At 37.6% G+C, this 26,652-nt stretch overlaps 1 protein-coding gene across 3 annotated transcripts in view; it reads left to right on the forward strand.

The window, feature by feature from the left end:
* The window catches only part of ZSWIM6 (zinc finger SWIM-type containing 6), a 114,260-nt gene that overhangs the window by 56,959 nt on the left and 30,649 nt on the right, over positions 1-26,652 (forward strand). For all 3 annotated transcript variants that reach the window (XM_027723516.2, XM_027723515.1, XM_039379749.1), the window contains 3 exons: positions 3,685-4,041; positions 12,858-13,006; positions 13,527-13,677. In XM_027723516.2, the coding sequence (XP_027579317.1) occupies positions 3,685-4,041; positions 12,858-13,006; positions 13,527-13,677 (657 nt within the window). The remainder of the gene's footprint in view (positions 1-3,684; positions 4,042-12,857; positions 13,007-13,526; positions 13,678-26,652) is intronic.

The following is a 26,652-nucleotide window of genomic DNA, read 5'->3' on the forward strand; positions in this document are numbered from 1 at the left end:
TCCCTTGACTTGAGGAACTAAAAGCCTAACTGCTGCTGCTTCTCCACATACCACTGTTATTTCTCCTCTTTAGTGCCTTAGAATTTGAATTTTCTTTTGTTTTATTCTAAAGTGGTTTTTGTTGTTGGGGTTTTTTTATGACAAGCATATATACTTGTGCTGGCAAGTACTACATTGTAATAGTGCAGATTTTCATTTATCAGGCAGCTGTACAGTCACAGAATGTTTTTAGTTAATTGACTGGATGCTGTCAAGCAGATTTTGGCAAAAATTGCTTTGTAAAATTCACAGACTTCTTAATGCTTTCCTCCTGATGGCATTTGGCACAATCCCCTTCCGAAAGTACAACAGCTGAGAACACTATCTTATTGGCTGTTAAATAACTTTTGAGGTATGTTTGAGGTGAGTGTTCAACAGCAGCAAAATCCCTCTGTAAAAGAGCTTTATTTTATACATTGTCTTAATGCTCCAACTGCTTTTTCTAAACACACTTTTGCAGAATGCAAAGCCTCTGCACATTGAAAATGTCAGCAAGACTTGAATTGTTGGTCACATGCTGGTTTGAAAAGAGTAAAACATTTCAAATTGCAGCAGCTGAAGGGAAAAGGTGATACATGCCTATTCTATAAATAGCTTCTGTAATAAACACATGCTTTTCCACCTGCAATTCTTTTGTTGTCTTTAGATAATAATGAATGAACTCTTATACTGAAAAGTGTTCTTCAGTGTTGGAGATTTTTGGAATGGATAAGTATTTCCAGCCAAGGTTTTGTAACTTTGGGTAAAAGAAATTTCCCCTTTGAAGGGAAGTACTTGTTTAGGGTGAGGCATTGCAAGTTTTAGGTGAAAAGACGGCTTCTGCATCTTTGGACCTGTTAGTGAAACGTTATTATATTCAAGCCCCCGCACAGGTAATTCCCTCTGTCTTCTTGCAGGGCCATGTAACATCTTGCTTCTCGGCAAGCTATGAATTACTTCTGATGAACACCTTCTAGCAAAGCACAGTGCATCAACTTTTTACCTGCTACTGACTTTTCATACTTTATTTGGAGAATATTAGATGGTTAGGTTATAAAAGATTTAAGGCTATGTCTACAGGAGAGCAACAGCTCTCTCAGTATTCTGCAGTATTGGGGGCAGTGGAGGTGGTGTCATTTGATGTCTGGTGGGTTAATTATAACAACCCTACCAGGGCTCCTGAGCTGAAATTTCCTGAATTGTTTTCTCTGGTGTGTTGAAACCTTTTTAAAGGTCATATTTACTAAAAACAATTTCTTTCTTTAAAAACACAGAAAAAGAGGAGGAAAACAGTGTTCCATAATTACAAGGCATTCCTGGTGGGATAGTTAATACGCAGCTTCTACATCTTTAGCCTGCAAGGTCAGCTGATGTTTTTGTTTAAACTCTCTGAGAGTTAAGAAGGGCAGGCTAGGTATGTTGACTCTATTAGTGCTGTCATTGTTTAGATGAGGGTCTGTGTTTCTAAATGTTGCTTCTTGTAATATGAATTCTTAAAAAACTCAGTGGAGAGGGAGCCATGAGCTGTGTTTGTATCTGAAAAGGGATTCAAGGGCAGGCTTGCTTTTAACAATGAATATTTCTGGGGACCTTCATGTTTCCGGGAGGATTTTACCTTTTTCTGAATGTTTGAATTATGTACTGACAAATTAAAAGTGGTAGTATTGTTGGGGTAGCTGGCTGGTCTTTTTTGTTATTTTACACCCGTTTAATGGAATATCTTTTATTGGGCCTTTTTCTACTGGAATTAATAGGAGTTCAGATACTTACTAAGAGTAGGATCATGCTCTTTCAGTGTATAAGCATTAGACTTTTCCTCAGCTAATGGATTAGAGTTTTTTGTGTGCTTCACAGAAAATTGATATTTAAAAAAACTCCCATGCAGTTTCTTTGAGACCATCAATCCAACTTTCACTTACTGGGAATGAACCTGAAACAAATACAGCTGGTTAATTTTTAAAAAGTTTCTCTTTTTGAGAGAAGGTACTTGGAGGAACATGCTGTGTGACTACTTAAAAACCAAAAGGAAAGGCAGAGGGAGAAGCTCCTGATATGAGGGGCAGTTCCACTCCCCTTCTCTCAGCAAAGGTTGCGTGGAGACAAGAGCAAGAATACTGCCTAAGGCCTGGGCTTGTTCATGCTCTCCCCTTCCTGTCTGTGCACTTTACAGCTTACTGCCTCTTCAGCCTTGACTCTTAACTACTTTACCTGGTAAACATTCTCTTGCAAAGTCAAGGTTAGTGTGTGCGTGACCTTCTTCAGGATAGAGTATCAATCAGACTACTGCAGTTGAATGTAATCCAGACAGGGATGCTGACTGCACAGCCTGCTCTGAAACATACAGTGTAAACAAATGGAAAAAGATGAGAGATTTTCATCTCTGTTTCCTGTAAGTTGAAGAGCTTTTTAAAAATTACTTGGGATACAGCATTTTTGTTTAGAGCTATGTATATATTTCTTTCCTTTCCCCCTTATCTAATCTTCATGTGACAATGCTTACTGCAATACACTTTTCTGGTATTTCAAGAATATTATATCAGTTTTTGACTTTGAGGGAGTGTGAGTTTATATTATTTCCATTATAAGTAGATAATGTATAACACCTTATTTGTATCTACCCAAGATTTTATATATACTGTCCAAATCTAATACTGGTACGGCGTATGAGAGCTAGTTGCATTGCCCTGTATCTGCACCTCTGACTTAATGCTTGAGCTGAAATTAGTGTCTTGCTGACATAAAGTCAAAAAGAAATCCGCTGTCACTGCTATTCAGTGTTAAATCATTGAGAGCCAAACCTGGGCCTTCATGTTGGGCAAACAGATGGTTTTAGGTTGGATCTTCAGCATTTGAGACCTTGTGCTGTGTCTACACATGGTGTCTTTGCTAAAGCAAAGTATGGTATAGCACATCTCCTTACAATATAAGCAAACATAGCTCTTTTGCCTTGTGCTTTGTTATGCTGCATGGAAAACAGGACCATAATGCAGATGTCTGGAACAGTGCATGTGTCTCATTCAGTGTTATAAATCTGACATCCTGTGTGTTGGTAACTGCAGCAGTTTGTATCTCCGAAGAGCTGCACAGACATGGCTGTTCTACTGGGTCACTTGGGGGAAGGTGAGCTTTAACATGAGCTCAGTGGTGGGAGAGTTGAAAGCAAAGAAATTAAGTGACTTGAGTCAGTGAGTCAGTTGAGACTAGGACCTGTGTTCATGCCACTAGAGTGCACTGCTTCCCTCTAACTTACTGAGAGAATGGTTACATTTGCTGGTAGGTGTGGCAGGCTCCCTGGTGGGGAGTTTGGAAAATTGCTGCCAATTTACTGAGGTATAGGAGTTTCACATCGGTCTTGATGGGATGCTGCCTTACTTCTGCAGCTGTCGTTTATCAAGTAAATATTTCTCTCGCTGTCAGACTTTTAAGAATGTTGTGATAGAATGGCAGTGGGCTTGTAAACTAACTTTTTACTCCCCTTCTGATTTTATTGGAGATGAAAGCAGTATGTACAAAAGACAGGATTAATCATATTTGTAATTAAGCAAGTTCTTTAAGATGTATCATTTCTCAGAAATAGCCAACGACTTTTACTCTATTAACAAAAGATTCTTGATAATGAGATATATTTTACATATATCATTAAGTTCTCTTTTTTTCCTTGCACAGGTTTCCACTTGAGTGGCACAGTAACAGAGCCTGCAATGCAATCGGAGCCAGAAACTGTTTGCAATGTAGCTATCAGCTTTGATCGTTGCAAGATTACCTCAGTGACCTGTAGCTGTGGAAACAAGGACATATTTTACTGTGCCCACGTTGTGGCACTCTCTTTATACCGGATCCGCAAGCCAGATCAGGTCAAACTGCATCTCCCCATTTCAGAGACACTCTTTCAAATGAACAGAGACCAACTACAAAAATTTGTACAGTATTTGATCACAGTGCACCACACAGAAGTTTTGCCTACTGCTCAAAAATTAGCAGATGAAATTCTTTCTCAGAATTCAGAAATCAATCAAGTCCATGGTGAGTTTGATACTTGTTCTTCCTTTTGCTTCATCCTCTCTTACATTGTGAGCTTTTTTGTGGCAATGAGGAGCATGACCTCCTTAGTTGTGTTTCAAGCTGAATCATTCTGTGATTTTATGGTGTTTACTAAAGAGGATTCTGTTATTGAACCTTTGTTTTAAGATGTTTAGAAAATGGTACTCTTTGGAAAAGAGAATTCATAAACAATGAGCTTGATGTCTCCAATATTGTTAGTGTGTGCCCTGTTCTGCTTCATGCTTGTATTTTCCAGCTATTAAAACCTGAGTAGTAGTGTTCTTTGCATAGCCATATTGCTTAAAGGAACAGTCTTATCAACTTACCACCAATGGTCTCTTTTTATTATTTTGTTGTTTGTAGTAATCTTCCAGCATTTTAATTGTGTAATTTTGTTTTAATGGCAAAGCATAAAAGCAAGTAGGTGTTACTCTTTTTTTCGTTCATGAAATATATTTCTGTCAACCTTTGGGATTTTGTTTCTGTATGAAGTCAGGAGACATATAAATCCTGTATTTCGGTGCTTTTCTCCTGTTAGTGCTGAAGCAGCTACAGTATAGCAAAGGTCTTGATCTTTCCTGCTCTTTCAGCTGCACACGTTTTAATGACTCTGTTTTTTGCAATGAACGACTTCTGTTTATTAAAGGATGATGGATGTGACTTGAGGCTTCTGACATGGCTTTTTTTATGGACCCTGCTGAAATGAAAGCAAGTAGTTGTACGCTCGAGGTGACCCAACTAGTATTAGAGTACTGTGTTCCTGTAAGGTCAGCTGATAGAAATGTCCTGTCAGGTGACCAGAACTGTAAGAATAAGGACAACTTAGAGGGGAAGAATAAGTTATCTAAATAACTAGAAATATCTTTTGCTTTTTTTTTTAATGAAGGAACAGGTCTTGTGTTAAATATTCAAGAGGCGTGACCATTATTCAAAGAATTTGCAATACAAATAAAAGCAAGAAGAAAGAAAACCACGTATGCATTACTTACAGTGTAGACAGAACAAAACGAGAGTGTTTCCAGTAACAGGACTCATCTGCAGCTTAGCCCTTCTCCTTAGGGTGCTCTGACCCTGGCAGGCCCAGACAGGTGATGTTGCAAGAAAGTGAATTTCAGGAACAGTGCTCTTTTTTTGGCATTGGGGGTTGTGGAGATGTGGCCAGAGGCAAGGCTGTTGCTGTGTTGTTGAAGGTAATGAGAAGGTTATTGTCAGAGCTGCCTGGTGACAATGGAAAGGAGGTGAAACTTAAAGGAGATACAGGACATTGAGCAGTAGAGGAAGATGCTCAGATTTTGTGCACTCAGGGCATGTGTCACGTGAGAGTTGTTAACAACCTCTGAACATAAGGAGCTAAGGAGTGAGGAAGAATTACAGTATGAGAGAAGTACAGAAGATTCAAACAGTGAAGGGTGATTAGAAAAGAGGAAGGTAGAGGTGGGAAACAAAGGGCAGATGATGGCTATATATGTCTGTATTAGCTGTACTGTAGTTAATGTAAGAGAAATGACAAGCTGTTGCAGAGACTTGATCAATATGAAGTCTGCAATTATACTAATTGTAGACATGCTAGTCTTTGTCAGCTATTTTCTTATTGTCAAAATACTTCACTACTCATTATTATATAAGGTATTTTTAGAGATTTGAGACTTATATCACAGCTCAAATAGCAAAAAGAATAGGAAATAAAAAAACTGAGTTGATGATCAGTTATGAAATTTAACAATGAATCTGAGTAGGTTAGTTTAATATTATCCACAAAACTGAAACGTTTCTTACACATGTTGCTGTTCTCCTAGTAAGAAAGATTGCAGTATTATATTGACTGTCAGTATTTCTTAATAAAATGCCAAAATCCAAAGTAGAAAATCCAAGCAGCATAAGAAAATAAACTGCTATTACCAAAAAAAAGCTGTGTTTTAAAAGACATTCTATAATTTCCTGCTTTTCTTCTCAGACTCACATAAAACCATGGCCTGAATTTTTTTAATGTTCACAATACCGAAAAATTACTTTTTCCTTAAAAGAATTATGTAAGTTCCTCTGATTATGTAGCAAATAAGTGTTCTTCTGGGATTCATAATGTAATTCTGTTATTTTGATCTTTAATCGATTTCCTTAAATTAAAAATAATAAAATTAACCAAAAGAAATCTGTGAAAAATAACCAAAAGAAATGTCTCTGGTTCTAATATCATAGGGTGATGAATCTAAGATCACCCTTCACTCTGTCATCCTCTGTGCTTCACATGTTAAGTTTAATACAAAACTGTCTTGTAGACTGTCTTGTGTTGAACAGTTTGACGTCACTGAACTGGTGTCTGAAGAGAAATTATATTAAATGCTACTTGAAGGCACAGATAAGTAAGAGGTAAAACTTGCTTATAAAATTAAGGGGAGACCTGGCACAGAAACACCAGAAACAGCTTTGATTAAAGGGAAGCCCTAAATCTGGAGTTGGATGAGGAAATTCATTTCAATGTGACTTAGGAGTCTTTTAATTTCAGGGTTGTTCTATACAGGACTTGAGTTGTTAAATTTTTTATTTTTCTTGCATGGTGACTGTACTAGTTCTAGTTTTCATATATTTGCAGTAATGCACAAAAGAAATCAGCTCTTGAATACTATTTGTATGTATAAATGGTCTGGGACGTAGAAGAGCTCTGACCACAGTGTTCTTGTTGTCTTGTTTATGAGATGACTGATAAGAGATGATTAGATGGAACAACTAGGCAGTACTTTCACAAAAGGAAAATTGGGTAATCATTCATTTGCTCAAAATTCTGTGTTGTGCAGCATTTGATCACTGACTTTGGCCTGATGACATGGGTTTTGGAATAACCAATCACTCTGAGTTCCTTGGTGGATATAAATGATGCAATGTCCTTTCTTGCTTCATGGCTGAGCCTCCTGCAGGAAAAAATAAGAGAATGCTGTTAGAAGCACAGGAATGTGTTGTCTAGTCACCAGCTTCTTCAGGAGAGACAACTGATTCTTTGGGAATCCTCTTGTGTATTTACCATTCTATTTTGACTTGGTGGTGATTACGTTACAAGAGTGTTTTGCATGTTTTTAGAGCATAAAAGCACGTCTTACGTCTCGTGTTCTGGTCTCCTCATGTGACACTGCTACAGCTGTGCATGTTCCTGATGATTTCAAAACTGGAGTTCTGTAGTGTGTAATGTCCTGTACTGAAGACGGTACAGGAAGGTATTAATGCTGATACCCTGATGTCTGCACTGCAGAACTGTTGGCCTTACATTGGGTTTCAATGTGAAAGCTCTTGCAGGAAGCTGGTGTAGCTTCGGATCCTGCTTAGATGAGGCTTTTGTCCTCCCTGTTAATTTTTGTACTGTTGTAGCAGAGAAGGTTATCAGGTGTGTGTTCTAGGAAGAGAGCAGTCAGGATGACAATGGATTATCAGCTGTGTTTGTCATTTTGTATATTTCTTTTCGTAGGTATGAAACTTTCACTTGAATAAATTGGTTAGAAGGTCAAACTGTGTTCGTGAGAATTTGAGTAGAAATGGGAAAGTAACTGCAAGATGGGAGGAAGGAGAGATGGAAGGTCTGTTTTCATATTAATCTCATATTAGAGTTAATTTCTTATTATGTGCATAGTGGAAAAGAGTCTACCTTTTTTGGTATAAGGATGTCCTGGCAAACCTATTTAGTTTTTAACTTTTAACTATCCTTTTTCTTTTCTTGAGTGTTTAGTACTGCTGTGGCAATCTCTGCTCTTAGAAGAACTATGTGGATTTCTCCAGACTTCCTCCCATTTTCTGATTCTCCTACTTGCAGTAAAAGTTACTTGCCAGTACAAACAAACCCCCTTGCAGATGAGCTTAAATTTAAGGAGGAGAACCTGGGAGAAAGCAGTTGAAATATATTTGTCTTCTGAGTAGAAGGGGTACCTTGTTTCTATAGTTTTTTCTGTATTTGTCTAGGCAAATATAGGTACCTCCTCAGCAAACATTAATTTGTAATGCCTATTAGCAGTGCTGGAGGAAGCATTCAAGAAGGAAACATCTATCAAAAAAAGCCTTCAAAGAAAATTTCAGAATATCTAGTCCTGTTCTAGTGTATTTTAGGTTCAAAAGGGCAATCTAGAGGTATAGGTGTGTGTGTATAGGTATGTGTTAAGATGTACTTAATGTATTTTACTGAAATTACAGGTGTTTTAGTGGAAAATTGTAGGGTAGAGTAGGGCTGAACGACAGAATACAATCTACTGCTGATCTACTAGTAAAGAGATTGTTTAATGTTAAAGAAGATAAATTATTTTAAAAATTATGAAATCTTTCACATGACCCAGCCTAAATTGGATAAGTTGCTTGAGAGATTAGTTGCAAAGTAAGAATGTAGGACATGACGGGTGAGTTTCCTTTCAAGAAAGATGAAAGTGAAGTGCTTAAGTGCTTAGTATGCGAATTGTTTAGTGAGCCAGAGTTGGAGTAGCCAAAACTAGAGAAATTTCAGAAATTCAAGTAGAAGTAAATAAGTACTACAATGTAAAAAAAAAAAAATTAAAGATCGGTAGCTGCAAAATGAAAAAATAATTTATGAAAGTCATAATTTTAGGAAAGGTATTTTCAGACACATTAAACATAAATATAAAAATTGTTATATAGAAGATGATGGAATTTTGTTAAAACACATGCAAGGTAAAATTAATTAAAATAAAGCATACTTATCTGTTCTGATAATGTTCTTTTATCTGCCATACACAAATGAAGTTTGAAACTTATCGCTATATGTTGTTTGTGAGATAGGGACTTAAGCAGGAAAGGTTAGATATTGTTGGTAAATAAGTTAGTGCATTTTGCTGTATGTGCAGAGGGAAGAGAGAATTTTTTTGAAGTTAAAAACCTGTTGGGGATTTATTAATTTCCCTCAGCAACTTAGGATCACCTGTCTTCTCTTCATATTTTGTGTTGTTAGCACTGACAGCTTCATAGCAGTTGCAGTTTTTCTTTGATGCTGTGCACTGCTGAACAGGTGTTATAAGTCACCCAAGAGTTCTGAAATTGAGTACAAGATGAAGTGACTTATGTCTAAACTTTTGGAGAATCAAAGCCATAATAATATTTTTGACTAATTAATTTTATGAGCTTTGGTTTTATGTAATCATTGTTTAGATTAAGACTGAGCATATTAAGTTTACGTATCAATCTGATTTTTATTTTCTTCTCCTTCTTAGAACTTGGGAGTTGATTATGTTTAACATGCAACCTGCTATTACCTTAAATATAAAAGGCTGCTACCCTGTTTTCAAATGTTATTTGGGTGTTCAGTGTTACAAACAGTTGTGCACAATATTCTTGCTTTGATTACTAAGATTGCAAAAGAGCATGAGTAAATATAGATGTCTGTATCTACATACTGATTATAAATATTTATTGTATTTAATTGTAACTACATGAAGTAAAGTATATTTCAAAGACCAGTCACAATAATAAAAAGCCAGAGTTTGAAGAGAGGGAGATTAATGTGTTAGTGACAATAAACTGACACAGTTTAATTACAGGTTTTAATATTTAGTATAATTGTACAGTGCTTTCCACTTTCATAGTTCAAATGTGAAACCCTAATTTATCCTCATGACATCCCTCTAAAGCACCTAAGTAGTTTACAAGCAGGGAACGGGGTTTAACCTTGGTAGCAAACTGCACGGCAGAGTTTAAATTCATGGCTGCCCATATTCCTCTCTGCAGCCAAACTGTACCTCTGCCAAGGCCTTGTGGTGGCTGTTCAAGGCTGTTCAAGGCTGAGCAAAGCTACTGCCTATGGGTTGAACCTTCAGCTCTGCCTGGTGCTGAGCTTGAGCCTTCCTGACAGCTATTGCTAGGCCTTCTTCTCATGTCTCTTAAGACAGCTCCCTCTTGTTGCTTGTTCAGATAGTTCCTTATCTATTCACCCAGTCCCATGTTTTCAGAGGAGAAGTGGTAGTGTAGAAATCCTACGCATGATCTGTGTTTGAGTGGGAGAGGAAACAGCGATCACCTGACTGTACGTGAACCCAGTCAGGTTCACTTCACCCAGTTGTGAAGTGCCTAGTTGAGAGACATGGAGATAGTCATGTCTTGACCCCAGAACAGGAATGACGTGGGCAGTGTAAGCTGAGGCTTCCTTGGCAAGACCATTAGGATGCCTGGCTGTTGCCGTGGTGGGAAGGTGGTTTGGACTTGTGCCTGATCAGACATGGTTTCTCCCTGCCTTGTTGGTTCATGGCTATCGGCTGAAGACTGCTAACAGTGTTGAAAGATGAGTGAATTACGACTGTAGCTAGTGCTGCTTACATGAACTCTGAAATTTCTTTATACAACCTCATCAAAAATTTTGATCATACTAAGTGTAGCCTGTATAAGATCTTTTAAGAAAATAATCATTCTGAGTCAGATGTATCTGTAGTACTGTGCTAAACAGCATCATAGAGCTCAGACGCTTGGCATCTTCACCTTTTACAGTCTTCTGGCCTCCTGGCTTGAAAATAACACTGGTGTGAGTATAGCAATACTGAGCTCCTGGGAAAGGTGTATTTGGGATCATATTGGGAGAAATAGCCTTGGTGGGGCAGTGCTGCTGTCCTGGGGCAGTGGACATGCTTGTTTTGTAAAGGAACCGTGTTCTTAAAAAATCTATGGTAGCTGTGTTGAAATTTAACCTTCTAGCACAAACTGACCGGTGAGCTTTTTGATAAAATGTAAACAGTTACAGAAGGAATTTATTTTTTCCCCTAAATAGGGAAGCTTAGCTGAGGAATTTTGGCCTATTTTTAATTCCGTCTGAAAGCAACCATACCAAGATTATTTAAAGATAAATATCCATTGAGGTGAAGAAAAAATATAAGTGTATTTTGTATACTGATGCTTTTATATAGTTCCTCTTCGCTGCTCTTTGTGTGTTAAAGCAATGAAATATTTAAACTATTTGCAAGGTGATACTGCAAACCTGGGTCTGCAACAGCTGCACTACTTATTCTTGTGAGGCTTGATTTCCCTTTTTGTCTTGTTCCTTGCAGCCAAAGACTTGTTATGTATGTCGTGTAGCTGACCAAATTGAAAGCCCCTTGAAACTAACATACTGAAGATAGAAGCACTCACAGAAAGAGGAGGTTTTTCATTTCTTGGTTTTTGTACTGTCTTGGATTTGATTCCTGTCTTTTGAAACACTGTGTGTTTCCTGTGGAAGGCAGGAGAGTTCATTCACATCTTCAACGACTCAATTCCTTATTAATTTAGGTATATACGTGTGTACATGTATGTGTGTGTATATATATATAGCAATGCAGTGTTCCCAGGTGTAGGCTCTGAAATTGGAGGCAGTTTAGGAATTTGCTGAGCTGGAACATTTTTTTGTTTACTGTCTCAGCAACTTGTAGACAAGACATCCCTCTGACCCTTTAAATCTTCTGATTTAAATCTTCTGATTTGTGTTTTCATTGAATAAAAATTGCGGCAATTTCTTCAACCACTTAAAAGCTTCATCTCCGTGGCAGAGCTGCAAGTGTGAAATGGAGGCTTGAATCAATAGAATCAATGTTTTTTTTCCTATACATCTGAAGAGTTGTAGCTATCTTTGCTTTTCAGATTCTCAGGACTTCTGTGACAAACCCCCAGATTTTTACAAATCTATATAATTTTCCTTTCCTGGCAGTATTCTTCTCTTTTTTTGGTTCAGAGGTAACATGGACATGGATTTAAAAGAGAGCGATTGTGTAATGTGATTCAATTTCTAACATCTTTGCAAAACCTAATAGATAAACCTAGATAGAGATTACACAGTTGTGACAAGTCCAAAATAAAAATGTTAACTTGAGTCTCGGGCATGCTTAAAGCACCTTACATCTGGTATGGTGATGCCTTACCTTGAGCTGAGTCCGACACCCATAGGTAAGTACGTTTCGGTGTTTTCAGTTTGAAGACCTTTTAAAAAGTGTCCAATGGAGTTGCAGGGGTCTTCAGAAAAAGAGAGGTCGCTAGATGGTGCAAGAACTTGTTTTAGTTAATTTTGTCATCTTTTAGTAGAGGCCACTGGGGAAAGTCACTGGTCTGAGCTGCAAAATTTGAGTTATAACAGCCTGTGGCCGAAGCACTGCCTGATGTAAATCTAGTCATTTCAGTCGACACCAAACTAATTCAGGTAGAGTTGCTCTGAATTGACTCTGCAGATGACTTTGCCTATGTAAAAATGCTTCCTTTGGAAGCAGCATGGTCTTAAATAGCTGTAACTCTTATTTATGATGGAAATGCCTTTAGTGCTTTAAGACTTTGGATTTGTTTGGGGATTTTTTTACTCTTTGTTTAGCTTTGCAGAGCCATCACAGCTCAGAGGCACCGAGGTGATGATTCTCCTCATGTTCATCAATAGCAGCGCTCACTAGCAGTCACTTAAACCTGAGCAAGATTGCTGAAGGTACAGGAATTACACAGGTGTTTTGGGGAGAATGGTTTTAACGTCACAATCGTAGAAATATAAATCAAAGTCTTAATTTTCCCTGTAAAATCATTTTGGTATAAATGCTGAGATGGGAGGAAAAAACCCTTCACCTTAATTTTAATGTTTTGTTAGAGAAGAGAATATTATTTCTTTAAATACTTATTCATAGACTGTAATTTCTAAGTGCTTAAGATTACTGAGGAGAAATTTATGTCTATTTTAAAGAATGTTTAGATTAAAACCAAGGCATTCAAAACAGGAGAGAACACAAATCCAAAAACCTCTGCAGTAGTCCTCTCCCCTGGACTGAAGAACCTCCTTTCTTTGTATAGAACATAATGATTTCTTTTCTTGCTGTTTGCAGGTGCTCCTGACCCAACAGCAGGTGCTAGCATAGATGACGAAAATTGCTGGCATTTGGATGAGGAACAAGTTCAAGAACAAGTTAAACTCTTCCTCTCCCAAGGCGGATACCATGGATCAGGGAAGCAGCTCAATTTGCTATTTGCAAAGGTGTGTTGAGTACTCTGAACCCTTTTTCTCTCCCGTGTTCTCGAAGCCAGTCTGTACTTGTTTGCGTCTTACTCAAAGTACTGTTATAAAACAAGGCAAAATCTTGGGAACACAATGTCAACTTAATGAGTTGTACAGCAGTGGACTGCAATCTGATGTGTCTTGATCAGTGTAAGGATATGAAGTAACATTTCAACTACCTACAGCTCTGCTGTTCTCTTCCTTCCCACCCCTAAAATGTTGGAAAAACCTGTAGAAATCAGTTTTACAGCAGTTTGCATAATGCACCTGTGGATTACATGTGGAAAAATTCTCTGAAGAATTGCAATTGGATACTGAAATCAAAATTTTGTTCAATTTGGGAAGGCAGACTATTTTTTCTACTTAAAAATTTGACATTGCACATATAAATTGCATTTCTGACTTAACAGAAGCAGAATATTTAACATTGCAGGATATTGTCTGTACTGCAATTTCTTTGCTTTCTTTTCAAGTTTGTATTAAAAGACTCGTTTCCTAGGTGCGAGAGATGCTAAAAATGAGGGATTCAAATGGAGCTCGCATGTTGACGTTGATAACAGAACAGTTCATGGCTGACCCTCGTCTGTCGCTTTGGAGACAACAAGGAACCACAATGACTGACAAGTATAGGCAGCTCTGGGATGAACTGGGTAAATGCATAGACTCATTTAGGTGTTGATGTGTATAATAAAGGAACAATTACATATTTGAAATTGAGAAGCTGTTACTGTGGTACTAGGCAAAGCAGGTTAGACTTTTCTGCAGTTTTCCTTGTTCAGTTAAGGTTGGGTGAAATTGAATTTATCATCTACATCATAAGACAATTGCAGTTGAAGAGGAAACATGGTATGAAAGAAGTACAATTCCAACAGGTTGCAAGTACTTTAGGATATAAAAGGAATAATGCAAAAAGTGGAAATGTAGCTACACAACTGAGGCTGAATATATAAGCTGCTAGTGCTAAACTGGAAAGGTTAAGGAAGAAATCAATTCACAACTAGAGAAGTCCATTACTGGACTGAGTAGGAAAGGGGATCAAATAACAGAAGACTAATATGCTTACTACTGCTTTAGGGGAAATGTGACCAGAAAGATGACATAGTTGTATAATTAAGAGAAGAACACAGGATGAAATGGGAAAGGAATATTTAAACTAGTGAGGTCTGAGCACACTTGCTCTTAAGTGTTCCTGGCTAATAAAGTTTTTAATTACTGCTTCAGAAATTTTCAAAATCTCTAAGAATTTTGTCATAGAATGGTTTGGGTTGGAAGGGAGTATAAGGATCATCTAGTTCCAGCCCCTCTGACGTGGATAGGGACATCTTCCACTAGACAGTTTGCTTAGAGCTCCATCCAACCTGGCCTTGAACACTTCCAAGGATGGGGTATCCACAACTGCTCTGGGCAGCCAGTTCCAGTGCCTCACTGCCCTCACAGTAAACAATTTTTTTTCCCAATATCTAATTTAAACTTAATATTATAGCAGACAAAGCTCCGTCATAGTCTAGATATAAGTGTAACAAGCATTTCACTATGTCATTTTTATGATCCCTTGACTTGCTGGGAAATAACAGTTTTTGCCAAACGTGGCACATGGCTAGCTGGACATACGTGCAGCATCCCACCATACTGAAAACTGGAGGGTCTCGTGCTTCATTGCTTATGTGGGTTAAGCTGGTAGGTTGTGAGAGGCAGAAATGTGTTCTTCACAACAATCTTAACACATGCTGTCAATAAACATAAAAGGTTTTGTTAAACTTTTGTAGTGGCTCCTGTTGTTCCATAAGTTTCATATTAACATCATTTTCTTGACAGCACCTGTCTGAAGGTAGACGAGGTGGAATCTATCTGCCTGCAGCATTGAATAAGCAATACTTTTGGATTAATTCAATTTAATTTACCTCTATTTAATCAGAATTCTAGATGCCATTCCCAGAAAGCTGCAGTGGAACTGTCAGCCTCACCACTACCTGAGCTGCTGTATCTGCGGTCTGAGGCAGACTGTATTGTTTCAGTCATGAACTACTCTGTCACCTCTTAACAGTATCAAAATATGTTGATCATGTACTGTGGTTTCCGTTGCAAATATATTTCAATCACTTCATGTGTGCAGTAGGCAAAGGGTAGAACTTAAGTTGGTTCTTCCGCCTCCAGATAGTGTTTATTTTGCTAAACTGTCCATTTCTTCTTCCCACCAGTGCTTCCACTGGTGCTTAGCAAGTTCCCTCCAAAATGCTGTTAACTGAATGAATCTCTCCAGCTTCACTCCCATCTGATGTGAAAGTTACAAGCTTCTGCAGTGTTTTTGCTAGGATTTTGCCTTGAGTTTCACTGTTTTCACATTAAACACATCCCTTTTTTCATGTGTAACCTGCATATCAAAACAAACAAACAAAAAAGAAAATAAAAAAGTGAATGTACTGAAATTGAGGGAGATTTTAAGGGAGACCAGATTTACAATAGGATACTGCAGAAGAAAAAGCAAGATGGCCCTGGCAACATACAATCTCTGCTCCTAATGGAAGAGGTGACTCAGACCTTGAGGTTTAAGGGTGTGATGGTATCGTTATGTTACAAAGTCATGTTTGCTTCTCCTCTTGTCATCTTCTAAGATGTAGGAGAACTAAAATATTAACAGAGGGAGTGAGACAGGCCTTTGCATACTTATCTTTTTGTATTATCAGTTCAGAGTAATCTGGGAGTGGCATATACGTATGTCTTTTAAAAAAGTGTTTTGTCTGTCCTATCATTTATTTCACAAGTAGGTAGCAATTTAACATTGTAGTTATGGAGAATTTTAGGACATAAAAAGTATGTAAATATAGACTCTGTTTAATAAAGGTTTGCTTGCTTGCCCTAGTATGCTGTCTGCCAACTGCTAGGCATATGGCCACTTTGTCAGTTCTATCTTGACATAGATTTTTAAGCATACTTAAATAACTTCGGCTTTGCTTCTTGACTGGGTCACTTGAGCCTTTCATTAGAACTTAACTGGTGCTTCCTGCCTGACATTGGGCATTGGCAAGGGTACTGGAAGGACACATTGAGCTCTGATCAGAGTTCTTGTTGAATTTTATGGTAAATTGTTTATTTCAGTAGAAGTCACATTGGGTTTGAACGTTTCAAGGTGCTGATTTGAAAACAACAGCAACAAAAACCCCCACACCTAAACCAACAACAACAATAACAACAAACCCCCCTAAAATAAACCATTGAAACCACCACTCAAGACCCCTAAGTAAAATACTTCAGGTCTAATATAAATCTATATAAATATAAATCTAGTATAGACACCTGATTTCAATATAAATCTAGTATAGACACCTGATTTCATAGGTAATTTACAATTCGAAAGCATCATATTAACAAAAAACACCTTGCACATAAGTAGGTAGTTGGGTTTTAAAACCTCTAGTTTGGGAATAAGAATATAATAACTATGCCCTTCAGATTCATCTGTTGGACATCAAAAAATTGGATGAGCTAATTGCTACTTATGGAATACCAGAGGTATTCTATTGGAAGGATCAAGATTACAGGTCAGAGCTCTAAGGTTGCTTGTGTACTTTTCATACTAGAAGAATTTAGATGTAATTTCAGTGATGCACTAGTGAATGCTTCCAGTTTGCCACAGTGACACATGAATTCCACTTTGCAGAGTTTAGAGCAGAGTTTGAATTCTTCATGTTGTTTCTGTTTAAATGGTATCTCTGTACATAATTTTCACATCCTGATCTTTAGTTGTTTGATTCTTGGTGACCATGGTTGAAAACTTCAGTATGTCATAATGATTAATTATCCGAAACCCCTTGGTTTACCTTTTAATTAAATTGCATTGATAAGATGAGAGAGGATATGGAAATACACAGTGAATAATCGCTGATGCCTGTTGAGCTGAAATCTCTGATTTGAGAGAAAGGTCAGTTAAACTTCTTTGTAGTCTAAGTGAAAAAAAATGGACCGTGAATCTTAGTACATCAAGAAGTTGTTAATATTCATCCATGAAAAATTAAGTAAAAGTTGGTTGTTCTCTGCAAAAATGAAAATATTTCCTTAAAAAAAGGGGGGAGGGGGGAATTGACTTTGTGCCCCAAGCCAGGGATCATGATGGCTCCAAGGCTCTGCTTTGGAAGTAAATGTTGAGTACTGACAGATGCCAGACATTGGGAGGAGACTGTTTTGTCAGCAAATGGGATCTGCAAGTTAATTGGTGTTTTCTGCAGGCTTCTGGCTGTGAAATTAAATTGGAAGCCCTTTAGCCACATGGATAAAACAGGACCTGAATACAAATGGCACATGTCACCATCAGGGCCCACTGTGAAACAATAGTGTTCCCATTTGAACACTGTGCCATTACAGATCATTTAAATGTGGGGATTACATTTAAACTAAAAGCCCCATTTGCCTCTTACTGCAATTTAAAAGTCCTCTTAGCTAAAGCTAAGTGACAAATTAAATGAAAAAAGTGCCCACATTTTTAAAGCTGTAATGCAAAACAACCTTTTATTGCTTCTCAAGTGTCACGAATGAATCATTATAGTTGTCAACCCTAAACCAAGCCATAATTGGAGCAGCTACTGTTATCAAAGTGGGGCTGCTCTTGTGACAGCTTAGTAAAGCTGAAACTGTTAAATTAAATCCCAGATGTTTAATCTGATGAAAGTAGTCAAGTAGAAGAATCTAAGACAAGTATCTACTGCTTGATGGAATGATGGAGCCCAACACCATGTCAACATGTAGATTACCAGATCAGATTTTTTTTTTTTTTTCAGTGAACTGCCATTTTCGGTATCATCTTACTGCTTGCCTTCACGGTGAAGAAACTTCACATAATTTGCGTATTTCAAAACAAACATTTCTAGTAGATTTCCTCCATTTTGCCATGTAAGAACTCTTTAAGGGGAGGAGAACTGGTTTCTTTAAATTGTGGAATAGTTTCTTGTGGAGTAGAAATATGATGGCTGTGTCATGGAGAAGACGCTGTGTCCAAAGGGCTCTTTGGCAAGGCAGGACAGTGGATAAAATTGGAGGATGTGTTCTGGTTTTGCGTCATGCTGATCCTGGTCTCTGTTGCTCATCTTATTTTATGATGTTGAGGAGAATTTAAGTGGTACTCTATAGTTTCAGAGTATGTGGTACCTTCTGCATTTTAATGCATAACCTTTTCCTGTCTACCTCAACCACCTCTTGACATCCAAAGTTTTTAAGCATAGGAACCTGTTATGATACTGCAGTGAGCTTCATTCATACGATAAAGTTTTTTTCCTAGTGATATGCTTAGAATCCTTTCTGTTATATACTAAATATATTCTAGCATACTAACTGGGCTGTTGCTATAAAGGTATTTCTTAAATGGAATAACATGTCTTTGCTGTAGTAGTTCTAATAGTAGTTCTTCACTAGTACTTTGCCCTGTTACAGGTCGCTTTTTAAATGTTGAATCAGGCTGATGGTCTGTTTTGATTTCACACTTGCTGATATTCTGGCCATTTTCTGGATTAGAATGATAAATTTTTGTGTTAAAATTTGAACTAAAATATCATTTGACAAGGTCATATAGATGTAGTGATATAGAGAAATAGTGCAATATATTTCCTGATCGATTATGCCTAAATTTTTACGAGTAGCACTTTGTTCCTCATCTAAACCTTAATTCTAAATGTTGAGTTTGAGCAAGGAATCATCATAGATTGATTTGCCGAGGGCAAACTAATGATCAAGTGTTAAATAGTGCTCTTTTTTTTATTTTAATTTGGAAACTGCTAGGAGTTTTTCTGATAGAAGTTTTTATAGTCATCTCTAGAAAACAGCAAGTTTTCTTTTAACCTTAACTGAGTGTAACTATTTTCCATCTATATTTCTGTCTCAGGCATTCCTTTCCTTTGCAGTTAGAGAGACAAACTTGTATGAATGGGACATGCCAGCTGTTCTAAACAGATTATCTGTGCTTAGTACCTAAGTGGAGAGGGGAAAAGGACAAAAGCAGCTGGGGTTGTTGCCAATATGCCCCTAGAGAAATTCCTTCCTGATACCAGATTTGATGACTACTCCAGGGCTGCCATGAAAAAGAATCGATAAACTTAAGCATTCATTACAGTTTTGTGCTCTAGTACCATTTTTCTGGAGCTACATGTTTCATGCAATCCTTTTTAGAATCAACTTCTCCCCACATTTTATGGTATTTAAAAAATGGTACAACAAGGGTCTTAAATTTCAAATCTGAGTGCCAAGTTTATATTCCTATTGTTATTATATCGTTGAATATCCCGAGTTATAATTGCATCATGTTCTGTCTTATAGCTAAGGAAAGTATCCATGCCCTGGATCTGTAGAAAATAAAGTTAATTTCAAATTTCTAAGTATACATTAGTCAATTGCACATAGCGCATTTCTGGCCTTAATGTGAAAGCTGTGGGTAGCCCTGTATTTCAAAGGAGGTGTGATGCACCATTCTTGGAACCATTACCATTGGTCTCTCATCGTGGGACTTTCTGAGTAGAGTGGTAACTTACACATATTTGTGCCTTAAACTGTATCATATCCAGTAAGCTGTCTTTGCTTAATTGATAGTTACTTTCATTTTGTTTAGTCTTAGCTGTCATGGTCTTATGAAACGTGTACTTCAGTTCACGTGCTTAAGGTTACACCTGCTTTTTCACAGAACAAGCTGTTAATATATGTCAGTGTCTTTGAATGATTTGTGCTTTTGGAGGCACTAAATTAACAGTACGTCAGAGCTAGCATCACAAGATAATTTTTCTGCTCTAAGGCCTGAGTTATGGATGACAACTTAAATTGCTGTTATGGCCTTGCAGTGTCTCAGTTGTTCTGCTACCTGGGTCTGCCCAGTGAATAAAGCCAGGCTGCAGTTCTGCAAAGATGGATTTTGTCTGCATTTTCTGAGGACTGTTACCTTCCTCCTCCATTATGGACATTGCCATAATGGTATTTGAAATGAGGATGTATGAGGCCAGAATATGACAGAAGACTTTGGTTGGTTGTGGGTTTTTTTCTTTGTTGGGTTTTTTTGTAATTTCACAGTATATTGTGAATTAGAAGGGACCTACAAGGATTGTGGAATCTAGCTCTTAAGTGAATGGCCCATATGGGGATCAAACCCACAACGTTGGTGTTCATAGCACCTTGCTCTAACCAACTGAGCTAATCCTGTGGCATTTATCAGATTTGAGAAATAGTGGTTACAATAATTACTTTTGGTCTATAAGCATAGTTTGAGGGGCTTGTTTTTAATATCATACAGAAAGTTACTTTTCCATTCAGTTTGCTTGGATGGAAAGTACTTCAAATTTCTTTGAAACAGTTCTTGTAATTTTTATTCCTAAGATGTTGAACTGATTTACTTATAAATGTCCTAAAAAATTGTTGCGTAAGGAACTGGTACAAAACTCATTGCATCCCTGACTGTGGAATCACATCTACCAAGACTAAGGGCAGAGTTTTACTGTAAGCCAAGCTGGTTCTTAGCATTGGTTTTTTTCCTTCTTCTCATCCTTCATTTTTCATATTTCACTAATGCTAAGCTGCCACTTAGTTTTCCAGTGCCACTTCTGGTAAATACCAGAGCTAGAGAGAAGTGATAAATTCATGAGGAGGAATTACTGACTCTTCACTAATTTCTGAGCTTTACTGTGGTTCAGCAATCTAGTGTTGTGATATTTTCCATTTTATTGTCTTGAATGGACACTGGAAAAATAAATCAAAAATTGGAAAAGTAACTTAAAATGAAAAGTGCAAGAATCTCAATCTGCTTGGGTATGTCAAAGAGAGACAAAAGAAACCCTTTGTACTTTAAGGTAGCCTATGGTAGACTAAAAATTAGATAGGGAAGACAATTCTTCTAAATGAACAAAAGGTAGCTAAAAGTTGTAGTTGGAGATGGAGAAATTTAACTAAAAATAAACTTAGAATTTTGGGTTGTGGTAGCCAGGCAGTAGACTATCTAACCAGGAGCTGTGCTAGATTCTTGTATTAGAAGTTGTAATTCAAGTGTGCTGTTTTTGTAAAAACTCAACAATTGTATTTGGGCTGGAAGATGGAAGTGACTTGTGAAATGTTAGAGTATAAAGGAATTCAAACTAGACAATCAGAATTTGTTCCTCTGACCAGTTACAGTGCAATATTTACATTCTGTGAGCACAGTTGTGGTAATCATAATTCCCGCTATGAGAAGGGAGTGTTTTCGCTTGCTCCACTTTTTTTTAAAGGAGGGATATTTTCATCCCTTTCTTTATGAATATCTTATTTTGTTGGACAAAAATCAAGTTTTGCAGTTTTGTATCTTCTTAAGAAAATTAGCTGGGAGAGAAATTCGTTCCTATCAATCATAAATTTAGATAGAAATAGCTTAGTGCATTTATAGTTAGTAGTCACATTAACTTTTCTTCTGAAAATTATTAGTCTCTGAAAATAGATGGTAACTTCTGAGAGTGTATTACTAGTTAAAGTACTTAATAAAATATACATATTTTGGGCAGGAGCATACTTTCACCATCTGGCTGTAAACATTGGCAACTACTTAAAATTGTGAAGAATTACATTAAGATACTCATGAAGGACTATTTTTGTAATGTATGTGTTAGTATTAGCAGTGCTTTTACCTTCAGTTGATTGATTATGAACAAATGATTGAACAGTTTTGTAAATATGACTCAAGTTAATAATTTGCAGATTCTTTATGCTTTCCTTTAGCTTTGTAGACTAATAGTCCATGCCTTGCTACAGCAGTTTCCTTATAGGGTACTACAGATGCATGTGGTAGGGTACTACTCTAATGAGCATGTGACAGATCCTAAGTGATCCCTTGGGGAGATAGTAATCTTAAACTATTACACTGTTAAACTGCACCTTTCAAGCTAATTCCTGTTCTTATATGAAACCCTTTGGTTGAATAGGCAGAGCATCTGCAAGGATGCAGCAGTTTTTAAAACATACTCAAAATGATGGAAGTGTGTGGTTGGTTTCTTTTTCCATTGTGCTAAAAATTGAAAACATAGGGAGAGAAAGCAGAAGTTTTTAGTTACTTGACACAGAGATCAGAGCATGTAGTTGCTGATAGCTGTTTCAGCCAAATACACATGTGCCTTTAGCCCTTGGAGCAGCAGCAAGAGAGAAAGGGAAACCTAAGGAATTAGGCAATTTAATTTGTCTCTGTTTTAGTCCTCTACTTTGTCAAATACACACTCAGAGGTTAGTGCATAGAGGGGCAGTGATTCCCTCTTGTCATCAGTGCTGCAGGTAATCTACTGCATTAGTCAGCCAGGTAGTGTGAAATGCATGGGGAGTGATTAGACTATCATACACAATACAATCAGCATGAAACACTTGTCAAGACCAATACATCAAAGTTTAATTCAATAATAGAGTGAATTAGAGCAAAATGAAACATTCTGTTCTCCAAGAAACACAACACCCATAGAAAGCATTTTTTTTCTGGAGGCTGAACAGAGAAACTAGAATGCATTAAGGAATTTTTATGAATAAAATTGCAACTTGGATGCAACAGAATGCTGAGAATAGTTTTCCTTGAGATTCTTACTGAAGAGAGAACAGCACTGAAGCACTTTGCCTGTCTTTACTATTGCATAAAAGCAACTGTTTAATTGGAGCATTCTCCAGTGGGACTTCTGATTATATTTTGTTCTAATGGAGATCTCCCCAAACCTGGAGAAGGGCAGTGGCTTTGCCAGTTATTCTGAAGGCACTTGTCCTTCTCCTTGAGAGTCAATAAATACCATACTGTACCTTCTTTAAGTTTTCTAAGTGGCTGTCCCAGTAAAAGTGGGTGTATGTTTAAAATACAGATGTAAACCATTTTAAAGTCCTTTGCTGACATTTCTACTTTAAAGAGTTAATAGGTTCTACCTGCTAGTATTGTTTCTCCTCTGGCACTTCCAGTGCTGGAAAATTATGCCTTTGTAACAGAAATGATTAGTCTCAAATGGGGCACAGTGGCAAGTGTGCTGCAAGTGCCGAAGCTGTTTAGTTTGCTGTGCAAAGGTAATGATCTTGATTACCTGGCTGCATTTTCTTTGAAATGGTCAAATGCAACTAATCTTATAGCTTAGTTTTTAAGAAATAGTTGTGCATTAATGGGAAGGGCAGAGCAGTATCACAGTAGATGTGCATCTGTTTCTTGCTTATTATAGTTTTGAAAATGCATTGATTGGTCTGAAATATATTAAATGTGAAATTCCAACCAAAGGCCAAGTCTCAGCCATTGACTACACAGGTATGGTAAATGAGGACATGCTGACCTAAGCTCAGCTATACAGCATCCCTGACAAGATAGCGTAATGTTCTAGAGGAAAAGCAGATTTCTTGGAAAGACTGTAATCCAACAGACAAACAGAATTGTATGCCAGGTCACTGGTCATGGTCCATGTCCTAGCACCTCACTGAAATTGTTTCCCTCACCACCTTCCCATTTACTGGGTCAAGAATAAAATATAATTGGTTTTATGAAAAGTGAGAAATGTTTAATCACAGTCCTTGCACTTCCTTTAGCTTCATGAATGCATGCACGCACAGGATATGTGGTTATTATGACATCTACTTTTACAGTGACTTAATGCTTCTTAATGTTTTTCAATTTGCATATTTAAATCCTGATCAATGTAAAGGCATGCGGTCCCTTTTTTCCCCACGAATTCAAAGGTATGGATGTCTCCTGAGAGAAACAAAAGCACTGATGTTCCTTTGTATGAATAAGGAAGGCCTCCATTGTTAAAACAGTAATCTAACCTTTTTTTTTCTTTTGGGTGGTGTGACCAATACTAAAGATGAATGACGACTGTGCATTTTCAAAAGGAGGTCTGTCTGAACCAAAGGTCTGTTTTGGCAAAGCTGGCTTTTACCAAGTCAAGATTACTGTTAAGTCAAAATAGGCAATTCCTCACTGCAATGTGACAGCTGTAATACTCATTCTCTTGTGAAATTATTGCCAAATTGCAGTTGCAGCATGTCTTACTTTCCTATTATTTTGTGAGGAAATTTTTTTTATGTTGAATTATGATCATTTTGCCACTGTACTGTGGGGAGTTTTGTATTGGAAAGATGTGGGTTCGAGTCAAGGGATCCAAATACAAACTTTACTTCTGTTTTTGTAGCATGCAGTTTGGGGTGGAGGGAAGATGTGTCAGCCTACTGAGAAACCAGTATGAAAAAACACCTGGTGAAAAACACCTGGAGACAGGAAGAAGAGAGTGAGCTGTGTTGAGAGAGAAAAACAGAGTCTGTAAACACAAATACTTCCTCTGGATTTTTGGTGTCTCTTTTTTATTTTATGAGACATTTGTTCATATTGCATGTGGCATTGGTGACATCATTAAATGTAGTCAAATATGTAAACTTAAGAATGCTAGGAGTGCCTTTTTAAGGGTAAATTCTTTGGAGCGTAGACTGTTGCCAACAGCAGTTTCTAAGCTGAAGACCATGGAAATTGATTCAGATACCTTTCTTGCAAATTAGGAAGTAGCTGCCAAATTTTCTCCATAGGCCTTATCTGTAGTAAGGGGTAGTAAGCATGATCAGCAGTTTCCCTGTACAGGAGCCATTTTGAAAGAAAATAGAGTATCTCTTGTTTGAGGCCAGTGTAAGCCTCCAGGTTGGCGGTGGCATTTAAGAGCCAGCTCAGGAGGGCTTCCACTGACCAACATCAGAGTCAAATAGGAAGAATATCCTCCAGGTTCCTGCCAGTTGGCGTGTGATAAAAGTCTGGGCACAAGCGAATGTTTTCCTCAAACTTTTCAATACTAGGAGCAGGACAGGAACCAGTGAATTGAAAGAGCCAGAATGTAGCAGATGTTAGGGGAGGGGGAAGGTGTTTAGGGATCAGGAGTAGGAAGAAATATGAATACAGGCAAATGCACCACACTTGGAGGCAGTGGGGAAGAGAAGGGAAAAAAAATAACACAAAACTCCCCCACCAAAAAACAAACCAACTGAAAAGACCTAGAAACGCAAATAGACTGAAGAGCGTGGGGTCATTGGCATTATGCGTCCTTCTCACAGATATTAGGCTTTGTAGCACTGCAGGAGCTGAACCTGAAGCTCTTTTTGTTCCCTTTTCTTCTCCTGGGGGAGTTTTGTCTTACAGTCCTCTTCCTGCAGGGAATCAGGCAGCCATGGAAACTGTGCAAGATCTCAGATGTGCTTGCAGCTTTCTCTGAAGTCATTGGGAGCATGGTGCAGTTGAGCTCTGTTGAAATTCTAAGTCGTTTGTGTGGGGTTTGTTTGAAATACACTTGTCCTTGTGCTTTATTTACATAAAAATAGCCTGGGCTTCAGAGGCAATGGCTGCTAACAATGTAGGTAGGCTTGACATCGTTTTCCACTTTAAACCACGGAAGTTTTTAAAGAATTTTGATACTTTGGGTTCTGTTTTGCCCTCTCCTGCCTCATAGATGTATCCTGTGCATAGTGGAGCTTCTGAAGGAGGCAGGTGAATTCTTTTGCCTCTAGTGGTGTTTCTGAGATGTGGAAAAAGAAAAGGCCGCTCTTCTTTTTTTTTTTTTTTTTTTAGGGGTATAGTGGAGTCAGTAGTGAGTGTTCTGCCTTGCTGGATGATTGAAATACTTAACCAGATGTGATTATGATATTCTACTAAACACTGGGAATCTGGTTACAGATTTATTAGATGCTGAGACGTAAAGTGTCTCTGTAGTGCCCTCAAGTGATACTTGATTTTGAAAATAAATAAACAGTCGCACCTTAACTATTTTCCAAGGCTTTCTAATGTGCCTCATCTTCTGCTTCATTTTGCAGATTGTGAGAAATGTAGTTGTACTGAATCATTGATGCTTAATAAGAACCAGTTGTAATTTGACTTGTTTTGTAGGGTGAAGTGTGCTGGCAAGTGTGTATAAAGAAAACCAGATGATTTCATTTTAAAAAAAGATTTTAAAAAATTGGCCTTATTCACTCCCATGGCAAGTTTCAGACACTTAAATCCAAAACCCAGAACACTTACTGTACAGTATTTAACTAGTGTGCAGTAATAAACTGCAGTAGTATAGTCTCTCTCTGTTCTGAACTGTAACATATCATATTTTGTTGTGGTTTTCAGATTTCTTTGATATTAATTCCCCATTCCACATTGGTCTTGAATAACAGGAGACTTGTAACCTTAAGGATCAAGCTGTTACTCCTATGCTGTGGCTTACCTGAGTTACTTTAGGAATTAATATGATGTAATAGCCTGGTCCCTGGGTATCCATTTTGCATTCTTAGCAAGAGAGTCCTCGAATATGAGAATTTTACTTTCCTGGAAGAACCAGCTGCGTTTTTATTCTCTCTCTTTTTTTTTTTAGCCTGTCATGAGGATTGCATAGTCTAAGCATATTCTCACAATCTCCTGTAGTGTATAAGGCGCATTCTTAATGAGCACATGAACTGTTGCGAAACAGTACTTTCAGATGACTTCATGCTTCTGTCGAAGTTCAAGCTGATGAAGGGACAGCTGATTTAGAGAAAAATCTTTGCATTTGAAAATTGCCACTAGACACCCTAAGGGTATTTATGCCTGCCATGCTATATAGTCTCGGGGAGACGTTTCCAAAGTGGTGGTACGTGTGATATGTCAACACAAATTAGTGTTCCCTTAGAAC

Source organism: Pipra filicauda, unplaced genomic scaffold (assembly GCF_003945595.2).
Source record: "Pipra filicauda isolate LSUMZ 115617 unplaced genomic scaffold, ASM394559v2 scaffold174_size2080704_pilon, whole genome shotgun sequence".
NCBI lineage: Eukaryota > Metazoa > Chordata > Aves > Passeriformes > Pipridae > Pipra > Pipra filicauda.